Below are 13,658 nucleotides of genomic sequence, written 5' to 3' on the forward strand. Positions count from 1 at the left end.
TGCTTAACTGTTACTGTGAAAGCACACAGTGTGTTCATACAACACAAGCCAAAAAATGAGCACTTTTAGTTCCCCAATAGCTTGCTACAGATTAGCCTTTACCTTTCTGTTATCCACTTTTGTAGCAGTTTCATCATAGCTAGGTGATGGTGATTATATAAACTGTTTGAATCTTTGTGTTGCAGAGCTGTTCTGCCAGAGCAACAGGAAAAGCCTAAAATAACCTTTGCATGAGATTGTATGCCAAATCAGACACATGTATTAATCCCTGTACTGGTGTTCATACAGTATTATGCTCTATCTGAGGCGAGATTTCATAAGTTTTTGAACTCAAATGCAGATAAATAAAGTATTTCTAGTCTATATACTATAACAGATGTTTGCCATCTTTTTAGTTTATATTTGTATTCATGTTTATGAACGTGGGATCTGATTGATTTGATTCTGTTGACTGAGAAGACAAATATTCCTGTCAGATCGCCTCCATCTGTTCCATTAAATTAAAATAGTATGTACACGGACAGCACAGAGGCACAGCTGGTTGGCTTATGATACACCACTGAATGTGCTGCATCAGTTTCAGTATATGTTAAGATCTGATCGGAATAGACTTCCTGAATTAATGTCTTAGCTTTTGAATATTTGGCAGAGTGGGTGTTGTTGGATCCTGGAAAGGCAGGAATGTATAGATGGCTACAAGAGACTTGGTTTATGGACTTCAGCACTTAATGGGGGTGGGGAGTGTGCTTGGGGCAAAGTCATTCTAAAGGGGATAGGAGGTGGGGGACCTGTGGGTGTGGTTTGTTGGGTAGTAGGGGGTCTAGGGCACGCCAGGCATTACATGCCATCTAAAATTAGCAGCAGCTGTCTTGGGCCTACTGGACAGTCTGGCCTGTTTGTGTGCGTGTCTGTGTGTGCAAGCCTATGTGTGTATGTGGAAGTGAATGGGGTTTACAGATACTTGAGATAGGAGAGGTTGCAAAGCAGCCCTAGTGGGCACTGGTGGCTTTCAAATTATTTTGGTGATATTTGAGCTTAACAGGATAGTAAACAATACAAAGTGACAGGCCAGAGAAACTGCCAAGCGAGCAACTATGAATGCAGCACAGTGTTGGTCTCATTACTCATAAAATCAGAAAAACTCCAGTTTGCAGATTGCACTTGTGTGAACAAAGAAGTCAGGATTACAACAAAGACGTTTTCTGTGTTTCAGTGTAAATGCAGAGGTATGCACGCTTCTGTCTCTCCTCAATATGGACACCATAAGTATAGTCACCACCTGCTGCTATCGCATGACAATGGTATGCAAGACATTTCAGCGATGTGCCAAGTTTGCATTCACTGACACCACCTTTACAGCTAAAGAGTTATCAGGTTAACATTCACAAGCCTCTGTTAGCTAACAAATTATCATTGTCTGAGAAGGATGTCACACTCATGTAGTAACCATTAACAGCAAGATTGATGTAGCAATTGTTTGCTGTGCATCTTCACGGTGACTAATGGTTATTTTCATTCATTTTATTGTTTCATACATTATATAAAAGATATTCCATTTATAATCCACAAGACAAAAACCAGCTACCATTCGAGAAGCTGGAAGCAGCAAATGTGTTTTTCATGGTGGTTGACTTGGTACCATTTCAGTCTCTGTTCTCTCAGTGTTCCGGTATGGCGGTCCGCTGACTGGAAGATGATCTTCACTGTGAGATGTTTCTACTGGGTGTGTTGGCATGTGCAGAATGTGACCCATCCGATCTGTACCCATCTTCTATTCACAAGCTTGACATAAGCAGAATTTTAAATCCTAGAGAGTTGCATCACTTCTTTAATGTATCGTAACCATGTGTGACCTTAACAATGTGACAAAGTCTCCGCTGTGGCTCGGCCATTTTAAGTATAGAACACAGACCGTATTGGTGTTCTCAAATGGTGTCAACAGTAGCAGGAAAAGTTGTTGCCCTCTATATAAGCGCTTAGCAGCAAGCCAAGTGGGGCCAAACACTCAGTGAGTCAGGAGTGTGGGAAGTCATGTGTGTGTCACCAAAAATGTTGACATATTTTCCTGAGGGGGAGGAAAAGACAGTGAACAGAGGAAATCTGTCAGTTCAACTGTACAACTTGTATCTTGTTAATAACTTTTTAGTTTATGCTGCAAAGACTAATGATACATCTAATGAATTTAAGAAGTGATTATGAACTGATGTCATATAAACAGGGTGACAGCAAGATTAAATGTCCACAGTAAGATTCTTGGCACCAAAAGCCAATTCAAGTCAGCAGCTATGAGTATTTCTATTCATTCAACATGTACATGTACAAACATTTAAATAGTGGTAGTATGCTAGAAATTCCCAGATATATACATGCATACACTACATATATATATATACATTCTAGATATACACACATAAAGAATGAATGTCAAAGATATTTTTAAAGATATTGTTAAATGTTGTCATTTTACTACCTAGCTCTTTTTACAAGACATGTACTAAAACTTGAGGAGTTTGCAGTATAGGCCATGTCTAGGATTCCCTCTTGGAAATCCTTGAGGAAACTTTAGGAGGGAATTCCAAAAGGAAAATTTGGATGACGCATTGGGAACAATAAGCAGTAATACTGTATGAGATGGCAGGGATTTAGCCTCTCTCAGTACATTTTGAGAAACATTTGTCCATGCAGTTATTTCTAGAAGCTCTCATACCAGCAGCCACCACCAGAGTGAAAGTTCAAGTCTGCTTTAAGACTGTTCAAACATAGAGTTGCACTACGGCAATGTGATAGCTACATTTGAGACTGTTGTTGTTGCAACTGCTTACTGTCATGCCTAGATACCACACAGCAGTTTATTCTCTTTTGAGGTAGGATTGTATGTATTTTCACAGCTCCAAAAACTATTACATACTAAGAACATCTTAAATTCTCAGATTATACAGCCATCTTTGGTCTAATGCACAAAGATAGCAATTTGAGAGATTTGTGCAGTACTGTCACACGAACCATCTTCTACTGAATGTGAAGAAGACTGAGGAGATAGTGTTTGGGCCGGTGTTCATCCACAATGTATTAATCACTCAGGTATGCTCTTATACAGTAAGTACCACAGGGTTCATATTGCTCAGCTGGAGGGTCCATGTTGAAAGTGTCTGGTCTATACTTCAAGCAGACTTGTAGTCTATGGAGTTGAGCAGAAGTCCATGTTACTATTTTACCATGCAGTGTTATAAGATATGGTATTTTAGCCAGGTATGATAATGTGACAGTACAGTTAAAATTACAGATAGTTCACCTGGTGCAGACTGCTATGAAAATTATGGGGGTTAAGAAAAACACTTGTCCTTCTAAACAATTTATGAGTAGTCTATTATCAGACAGGCACAAAAAATAGTGTCTGGCCCAAGTCACATTCTCCACCCAGAGTTCCAACTATTACCTTCTGCTAGAAGATTCAGGGTTCCCAAGGGCAGGCTGAACCGTTATAAACATTTATTCCAGTCTATGTCCATTAAGCTTCTCAACACTAACATGGAATGTAGATGTTGGCTATGAGGGTCGAGCAGTACGTCGCCATTGTCAGTAGGTGTATATGTGTAAGTGCAAGCTGTGGATGTGAAGCCATGTGTTGTCAAGATGCTGATGTTTTTTTTTTTTTATTCTGCAGTATGTGTGACTTAGTCTTCTGTGGAACTGCAGGATGGAGTCCAGAACAAATTTCCCTATGGGGATATGAAAGAATATTTTATCTTTTCTAATCTTATCCTCTCCATCTCAGCACTTACGATGACTAGTAAATTGGAAAATTCTTAAAGTATGCTCCGAGGTATTCTGCACTATCTGGCAGGTTTGGATGTTTGGATGTGCAGTATTAGATTTGGTGTGTTGGCAGATTATGTTTTACTGCAGCAAAAAAACAGCCACTGTCAACTTTTTTTTAAACCAGATTAGCCTACTTTTGTATTGTTTATTGTTTTTTTGTTTTTTCTGCAGTGAGCAACCCCCCCCCCCAAATGAATGAGGAGTCTGTGTTAATTGCCGCAGAGCTGTTGTTTGTCTTAATACAGTTGATTATACAGTATGAAAACAATAGTATTTTATTTTGAATAGAATATCATATTTCAGAGCAATACTGTGGAAAGGCATGCCTACAATATACATTTATGTCTGGAATGTGATGGAAACCAGCACCCAAGATATCTTTGATCTTGGGATGTTAAGCATCTGTCTGTGTGTTTCTGTGTGCATGTCCCTGTATGCGTTACTGTATAGTCAAGGATTCTCCACCACAGCAGACACACATCTTGAGTGTTGTTTTATTTTGAGTGTGTTAAGGTTTACTTATCCATGTGTACTCATGAGTGTACTGTGGATAGTATATTTGCCTGTGTGTGTGTGTGTGTGTGCGTGTGTGTGTGTGTGTGTGTTTTGCCCATTCTTCGACCACATGTCCTTTACAGTCCCTGACATCTGGTGACCATATTCCTGATCAGGCCCTCTGTACTTCACAAGCCATGGGAACTGCTGCTAAGTAGTGTGCTGCGGTGTGTGTGTGAGAGAGAGAGGGAGAGAGGGAGAGAGAGAGAGAGAGAGAGAGAGAGAGAGAGAGAGAGAGAGAGGGAGAGAGGGAGAGAGAGAGAGGGAGAGAGGGAGAGAGAGAGAGAGAGAGAGAGGTCAAGTTGTTTTACTTCATTCTGTTCTGTCTGTTTTTTCATGTCTGTGTCCTTGTTTTTATTTGTTTTTAAAGGAAAAACTACTTATTTTAACCCAGATTGTATGTTCCTGCGCATATATGACCATAGCATTAATACCACTCAACATTAGTATTACTATTCACCATTGTAAGTGGTCCTGTGGTGGCGGGGACCTAGGACGAGAATATGATTTCTTACCCAAAATTACAACAATACTACAAAAATGGTGCAGTTTGACTGGTTATAATTAGGGGGAAAATTGTGGTGATAGTCTAAAGAAAGCTGTGTGAAGCATTAATAGAATGAACAGCAGTCTCTTTTGTCAAAGACAGATGCTTCTTCCTGTCTGGGATTCTTGTCACACTACTTCTGAGTTACAACAGTCAAGAAATGCAACATAAAACATGTGTATGATCAAGAGCTGCAGCAAATGATCAGTACTGTTATTTTTCTGGTGAGGAAAGTCTCATCCAGTAAAAATGCATCAGAGCTGCTAATTATAATGCACATCAGTCCGGTTCTGTACAAATCCTCACAACCTAATAGTTCTAAATTTTTACCCAGATTTTCTTTTCTGTATTAATTTTTAATTCAATTTTCTTATTTTTTAACATTTTCTATTCCATTTAAGTCCTACTCTCAATTATCCTACTTACTGTACCCTTGTACCCTTCTGCATCACTCTTTTCAGGTTTCTTCTCTTTAAGATGTGGTCTAACGTTTATTCACATTTTGGAGTTTTCCCTGATGGCTATTTTTAGCAAACAGGAAACGTCCCAGAAATCCTCGCTCTGCTCCCACTGAGTGCGAGAGAGAGAACGATATACAGCCACACACACATTTACAGTATCTCATGCCCTTCAGCCCCCAAGCTGGGTTGTACTGGGATCTGCTGTGTTTACATTCCCATGCGTCAAAGTAAATCCTACAACAGTGACCCTGCATTACTGCTGTCTTTTCAGTAGTTTTTTTATGTTTTGAATGTTTCAAATCTCCCACTCATCTTCCGCCTAGCCCGGCTCTCCCAGTATCAGCCTCATTCATCTCCACGTGAAGTTAAGGATTGTTCTCCCCACCTCAAATTCAACCTCAGCCCTGTTTTGAGGGTTTTAGATCTAATCCCTCCTCTTTAGATAGCCTATGGTCCCTAACCCTTCTCAACCCTTAATAAACCCTGACCTCTCACCCTGCTAATACTTCACTTCCTTCCTGCGTGCACCCAGGAGTAATTTTTCTCCTCATCTCCTAGAATGAGAAGTTGAATAGTAGAGATATAGTTGTGGTAGTGAAGATTTGCTGTTGCACTTATGAAACCACACACCGGGATAAAATTTGGATTTAACTTCTGTGACATTACATAACCAGGAGACTAACAATGAAACTACTAGCAGTATCAATTTACAACAATGAAACATTAGATTTTTATGATTTATTGTATTATTGTTAGTGGATTAATTTACATGCTTTCCTTTTTTTGTAACTCAGGAGAAGCGAAAACGGCAAACTGAGATTGAAGACAAAAGAAGTCAGCTCGATGACCTGGTGCTGCAGCTACAACATCTCAAGGTTGGTTTGTTTGTGTGTGTGTGTTTGTGTGGAGTGTAAGTGGTTAGCTTACTGTACATCATTTATGAATAGCTGTGGGTAATGGTTCATTTTATGATTATTAGGAGAATATAGGATTCAGAATTGGGTTTATGGTTAAATGTGCAGATAGTGCAATGACTTTAACCAACTATCCAGGGGTAGCAGGATATTTGAAGTTCCTCTCCACATTCACATTTCACATTCATCTGCTGAAGGAGTGACACTCAATTGGTTTGTAGCTAATCATGATTCATTATGTTACACAAATGTGCAAATACACTGATAAAATATTTTCTTTCAAGTAGAAGAAATCTTGTGTACATAAATTAACCTTTTAAGTAAAAAAAATGTTTTTGATTAGGGACAAGCAATCTCATTCAAAGGATTTTAATGAGGTATTTGAACTCAACCAGATACAACTTATTAGTCAAAAACAGTATTTTAGAATGTGTTAGAAAATGTTTGGAGGGTTAGGGTTAGGGCCTTTAATCGTGGAGGTGCTGCTCCTAGCAAAATGACTGCTGACCCATCAGAAATCTGTCTCAATTCAATGTGTTTGTTGGATCTGATAGATACTCAACTTACTCAGTGCACTAGCTTTTTACACATGGCTTCTCCTTTTCTCTGGCCTGGGCGCACTAAGTCATAGAAATACTGTGGTGTCCCTTGGGCGGAAAACAACTTATTAGCAAATAGTACACAGACTATTGTATACCCTAGCCAACAGCAAAACAATTAGAAATGATTAATGGCGCAGTTAGCTCTGAAACATTTCACTTTAAGGATCCCTAAACTGACACAAATTAGACCACAGACCTCATTTGGTCCCAGGGTACCTCATCTGACATTTGTTGCCTTTAGATGTTTGACCAAACAGTCATACTTTCTGTCATTGTGTTAATTATAAATGGAATTATAGTGGAAATAATTGATCTCCCTTTTAGCTTGGGACTTCCTGGAACCCCCTCAAGGACCCAATTTAAGAAACATTGGACTAACTCATCAAACTACGAGGGAAAAACACCACACATTTCCTTTTATCTTCTGCCAACCACATGTATGCTATCTCACAGTGACACTCAAAATGTTACAGTGACTCTTAACATGTCATTAACTACTATTACTGTGTGTGACCTATACAGTAACAGATGTGAGATGCTGGTTAAAACTCATATATTGAGTTTAGGGTTCAATAAGAATGTCAGAGAAGGTCAGTTTAAAGGTGAGGGTAAGGTAGTTTAGGGTCAGAGGAAAGTGAATGACTGTACTGTGGTAATGGTGCTCATAAGAGGGCATTACTCACAATGTATGTGTGTTTGAGAGAGAGAGGGAGGGAGGGAGGGAGAGAAACACCCATTCATCACTCTTAATCTCAGTCCCTCTTTCCATCGTTGTCACCTTGACCCTAAATGTCAGAAAGATATAAAGAGCCAGAGTGTGCTCTCTCAAAGGTACATAACGTGCCTTGTTTTACAGTTTTGTTCTGTTCCTGCGTGCTGCTTTTACATGAACATTCGTGTGTGTTTAATGACTTGCATGCAAAGATAAATGTGTTTGTCATATTCTGGTCGACAGGTAGTCTAAACATCCAAACCTCAGTGCTCCCGGTGCACAGGCCTCTTAGAGCAGACAGGCTTGGCTGTTTTCTTCTTTCCAGAAAAACACTCAAACCCAATCACACATAAACAGTTCCCCTAATAATTACTGCCAGCCGCGAGCCCTACTGGAAAGCCAAGAGTTTGTTTCAAGTAAACATAGATTTGACGTTCAAATAAAAAGTGCTGCGTAAGCGGGGAAACAAACTGGTGGCAGATTGTTTGTTAGCTTTCAGGCATCAGTGATTTGTGTTGAATTTCTTTAACCTTTCAAGCAATGACAAACATGCCCCTTGACCTCACTAAAGCTCAGAGGAACACATGACTATCTCTGTCAGGTGGAGACACACAGGTCAGGCATGTCTTTGATAAAAATACAGTTTCTTCATCATATTTGTAGAATATACACGTCAATAAAACGAGGCTGAAGTCAGAAATATATAAAAAAGAAGTGATACAGTAATGTATTTTTTGCATACAGTAACGTTGATGGATCATTGTTTCTCCTCCAAGAAGAATTGTTTGGAAAACCCTACAGCTATAAATGCTGCACAGATGCAGTGTAGGTGGGGGAACAGCTGTGGGTACCCATTATACTACAAATATGGTAGCCAGTTTTAATATTTGCAATAAAAATACGTTCCATTCTCTAATTAGAGCCTTTAAACACTTGGCATGAATGAATCCTTTATCATGATTTCTACATGCTTGTGTTTTCCAGCATTTAACACCCACTTATGGAAATATCGACAAGAGAGAAACATTGATTAAAGCCATGTGCCCTGTGTTTCAGGCAACTAAAGCACTGTAATTAATGCAGTACAGTCATTCATGAGGGTTAACCTGGTTCTCTTTTGTTGTACCTGAGTTTGATCACAGTCTTGTGTTCAGATTTCTATATTTTAGGTGCAGCTGCAAAACATGCTTTAAAACTAAATAAGCTTTACTGATCAGTGTAATGTGACTGTTTCATAAGCATTAAAATCCTAACCCACCTTTGATACATTTTATGTAGTTTAGTTTCTTTCCTCTCTGATCACTGATGGTGACCACAGTATTGGTTAGTCTTCATTGTGTCATGTCACAGGCAGCATACTGGTAACATGATTTGCTTTACGCCTAGAGGCTTCAACCACCAGACGACCAATCACAAATGACAATAACAACCTGTGACAGTGAAGAGTAATAATTGTAACAAACTACTGTATGTACTGTATGATATTATCTGCTGAAAACCTTAGACTTCTAGTCTGTGTTGTTTTATTCTATCACTGCTGCATTGCAGAAACCTGCGGCATCATATTAATAATGACCAAAAACTTTTCTCATTTTGGCACAACCCTTTGCCCATTACAGTAGATACAGAAGATTGATTCATTCATTACATGTTGGTCATTATTCTGAAAAAACAAGAAACTTTTCCTTTAACAACATACCACTTTATCTTATGTCACAAAATGTTGTCGTTATTTCATATGATGAATGTATCTCATTACAACAAACTCTTGTCACCATTTTCAGCATCAGTTGCAAAGTTGTTGTAACAGACTTCCATATATTGAGGAAAAAGATTTAGTCAGTGCCTACAGAGGAGAAATTGTTGGATATGTTGTCTAGAAAAAGTGAAAATTACTGGTTTGTATGGTTTGATTAAAGTAATGATTAACTTAATGGTCTGTATAAAGTTTTTCTTTATAACAAGAAACCAAGTAAATATGTTTAGTTTTATTGGCATTAGTGTGCTGCTGTAGAAACCAAAGCCAAAAAAACAGAAAATATGTAATAACAGTAATAATATCAGAAATATGTGATGTGGACTGCTTTTTATATGGATCTCCTGTGTATTTCCAGTTTTCCCCAGAGACAGTAACGGATGTCATCTGAATGCACACTAACCCCACAGTGCTTGTCCTTGGCTTTATCCACTGAGCTTAATGGAGAATCAAGTCCGTACCCTACCCACTGGTCTACAGAGCCAGCGTGCTGCTCTGTTTAGTTTACTTGCATGCAACACCAGCAGGCTTGAACTCCAGATGTAATCAGCGTCTGGTCACGCAGTCCCATTTAATGGCCATTACCTCTGAGTGCCACACAGCCAGGCAGCATGAAGCAGTCTTTGTAGTGTGCTCTCCAGAGACGTAGTGGCCTGGGAGAGGAAATGGAGACTGGAGCCCAGAGATGTGATAAGGACCTCTGTGCTACATGATTCAAGCCTCTCAGAATGGAGGCGTTGATCTGAGTCTGGGACCATGTAAATATCACAATAGTCCAGTCTTGTTGGGGGTGTATTTTGGCAGTTTGATGCTCAGTCTGTTATAGATTGGTGAAACAAAATGATTAAAAATGGAGGTTTGTTTGTTAGTCACTGTGAGACGGTAAAGTCTTAGTTGCTGGATATATATTTTCAATTTTAGAGATCATTCTTAGAAGCTGAACTTTAAAAACAATCGATTAGGTTAGATCTTCAAATCTAAACAGCCCTAAACCTCCCCTGTAACAGTCCAGCTCTGGTTGTGTGTCAGAGCTCAACAGGAAGTGGAAAGACTGTTAAACAGCGTGAGAGAGAGCAGAGAGCAGGCTGATTCTCAGAGGAAATAACTGTACGATTACCCTACACAAATGTATGCTTAGCTGTTTTGTTGACTGCTGAAATGGAACTGTAGACCTTTTTTTTTCTTTTGTTTTTTCTTTTACATGTACTTAATCGGTGGAATTCCACAGGGAGGTCAGATACCATGGTCAACTAGAGGCCAGCATCCTGCTCTGGTTAAATGATAGTTTCTTTACCTCACATACAGAATATTGTTGTGATCTTGATATAAGATAAACTTGCAACTTTTAGTATGGTCACAAGCTAAAGCTGCAATATAGGAAACTGTAGACGGCAGCGAAGAGTTACGCCCAAGGTACTTTCACAACAGTGCTAACGTCTTGATTCAAGGTATTGAAATGCGAATTATCAGGCTTTAAACCAACATTGTCACACTGAAAAATCTCAACAACCATTGGAGTGATTGCCATGAAATTTGCTTCAGATATTCATAATTCCCAAAGAATGAATCATCATGTTTCCCCTTATGCTACAAGCAGGTTAAAGTTTTATCTCAACATCTAGTTCATGGATAAAGACCTTAAATCCTAAAGACTTTGGCGCTCTCATGATTTTTCCTCTAGCACCATGATCAGGTTGGCATGTGGAACACTTGCAAAACTAATAATGAGTCCATTAGTCTCAGCTGCACTTTTTCTTTTGTGGTAATTAGTAATTGTTAGCATGCTGACATGATAAACTAAGATGATGAATATGGATACACTATACCTGCTGAACATCAGCATTTTAGCATTGTCATCATTAACGTTAGCTTTTAGCTCATAGTAATGCTGTCCTTAAGCTCAGAATCACAGAGCTACTAGCTTAGTGTTTTTTTTTTATTTCTGCTGGCACACGGTTCCCTGATAAATGAGAAATCTCAAAATGAACTAAAGTAAAGTTGTGACAAATGAGTTTTCATTTAGTCTAGGTGAGACAGCCAGTGCTATTTAAGTTTTGTTAAAGAGGTTGTGGCTGTCAGCTCTGAATACATGAGGGACTTGATGTAGCTATGAGAGGTTAGCTTGGCTCTCTGGGAGTGCAGCAGCCACATATGCAGACACAAACAAACAAATAGCCCAGCTGCCACATTCTGACAACAGGTGGTAAAATGCTTTGGAATAGTTTCTGCTCAGTCCATTGTGTGCGGTGTGTGTGTTTGTGTGCATACACACTCACACTGTTAATTGTCAGCTCTAGGACTTGGAGCCAAGTAACAGTTTGACAGTAAACAGCCAAAGCTGAAACTAAAGTGTTCCTGCTTGACTTTGGCAGAGTCCCAGACAGAGACCAAGACATTAGACCTAAAAACATAAACACACAGCTCTGGCAGTCATATTTAAAACATGAAATAAAGTAAGACATTTGGTCTTTTCCCCCCTTGTATTTTCTGGTGCAAATGTGGTTCTGCGGTGTATGTTAGAGTTCTTATCAAAGGAACTACATGCCACATTAGACATTTACTTACATATTAAACATGTCTCCAGGACAAAACTGCTGGCAGAACTGATGTGAAGACAGAACAATCTCATCCAGTAAAAGAAAGAGGAGAAAGATCATATTATGAAGCCTCGCTATGTGAAAAATTTTGACCTGGCCACATTAAATAATTTAAAGTAAGGTAAGATTTTAAAGTTACTTGACCTCAAGTAACTTTGGTTGGACACTGTGCAAAATCATGAATGTGACAGTCATGAATCAATAGAAAAATGTAATCACCTTTCATCTGTATGTATTCTACCATAAGTCTGTGTCCCCTCACCATTCTAAGAATAAAAATCTGCAAACTTTAAATAGACCTAGTGGTGCATCTTAATGTGGGGGTTAAGCAGGGGGGAGGGGGGGGCAGTTTGATGTGTCTTCATGCAGCAGCTGGATGGCAAGATTTTCAGCTCTACCTCTGAGAAATGTTTGTGCAACAAAGAGTGCCATCTGTCTCATCATACACACGAGTAGAACGATCAAAGAGCATAACGCTCACATACAAGAACTCAATGAACTACAGAGTTACTCAAATCTAATAGAAAAGCAAAAAACCCAAAGTGCCTCAAATAGAAGCACAAGGCAAATTCTTTGGAATTTAAGAATGACAAATTTGTTTTATTTCAAGGACAGTGTTGAGAAATTTAGAAAAGAAAATACCCCTGTTTTTCTCCATCTACAACAGATTGCACAGTTCTGACATAACATGTTCATGTATTTAGGTGTGAATGCAACAGAATAACTTACTATATATATAACACAGTGTAATTACTGCAGTGCTCTTGTCCTGGTGGGATACACCTTTAGTAAAGTGTTTTCCTGTGAGTAACTGAGGTGGGAGTCTATCTGTGTTATATAAAAGCTGTGTTCATGTGTGGGTTTGCATGTTTATTTGTTCTAGATGTGCTTGGCAGTCATCAGAATAATCTCTCAGAAATTAGTCCCCATAATAGAGACTTAAATATATCCCATCCAGGCTAGAAAAGAAGAGTTATTTAAAGAGTGTTGCAGTGTTGCTATAAAGTGTGAATAGTCTGATTGAGGGGATTTACTTACTCTTAAACACAGCAAGTAGTTTCAGAGAGAGAGAGAGTCTGTGAAGTTAAGTAGCTGACTTGTACGTAAAAAAGTCAAAGGTTCAGTCAGTGTTAGGATGAGGAGGACGTCCAATGTGACTGCCAAAATGTGTTACTGGACATCATCTAAAATCACTGGAAGTAACTAACACGTCTCCGTTTCCTCCTCAGTCCAAAGCCATGCGCGAGCGATGGCTCCTCCAGGGGACGGGAGTGGAGGAAGAGGAGACACGGCGGAAACAGCTGGAACAGGATGAAGAACAAGGAAAGCGGCTGGAAGACATGATACATAGGTAAGGTGTATCCACAAATGCAATAAGAGCTTTGTTTAGTCTTTACGCTCCTCTTGGCATTGCTGCTTACATCTGTTCATTTTGTTGTAGGATGTAACACATTTACAATACTAGTATGGTCTGACTGGGATACTGAACAGACACGAGTAACAGAGTAACAATAACAAAGGTTGTCACATCTGTTTTTGTTACACTGCATCTGCTTTTCTTTCTGGCTCTGCCTCGTCTTAAGTTTTGACTGAACCGAGCTGTAACCTAAAATACAGATCATATCATCTTCTTGGCTTTTCCTTCATATGTCTTGTGTTCTGTCTGTTCAGCCAGCAGTGGTAGTTTTATGACAA

General features: G+C 39.2%; 1 protein-coding gene across 1 annotated transcript in view; it reads left to right on the forward strand.

The window, feature by feature from the left end:
* Positions 1-13,658, forward strand: part of LOC128380448 (A-kinase anchor protein 2) — a 74,352-nt gene that overhangs the window by 6,544 nt on the left and 54,150 nt on the right. The window contains exons 2-3 of the mRNA XM_053340262.1: positions 6,177-6,257; positions 13,193-13,314. Coding sequence (XP_053196237.1) covers positions 6,177-6,257; positions 13,193-13,314 — 203 coding nt within the window. The remainder of the gene's footprint in view (positions 1-6,176; positions 6,258-13,192; positions 13,315-13,658) is intronic.

This window comes from Scomber japonicus, chromosome 19 (assembly GCF_027409825.1).
Source record: "Scomber japonicus isolate fScoJap1 chromosome 19, fScoJap1.pri, whole genome shotgun sequence".
In the NCBI taxonomy this organism is placed as follows: domain Eukaryota; kingdom Metazoa; phylum Chordata; class Actinopteri; order Scombriformes; family Scombridae; genus Scomber; species Scomber japonicus.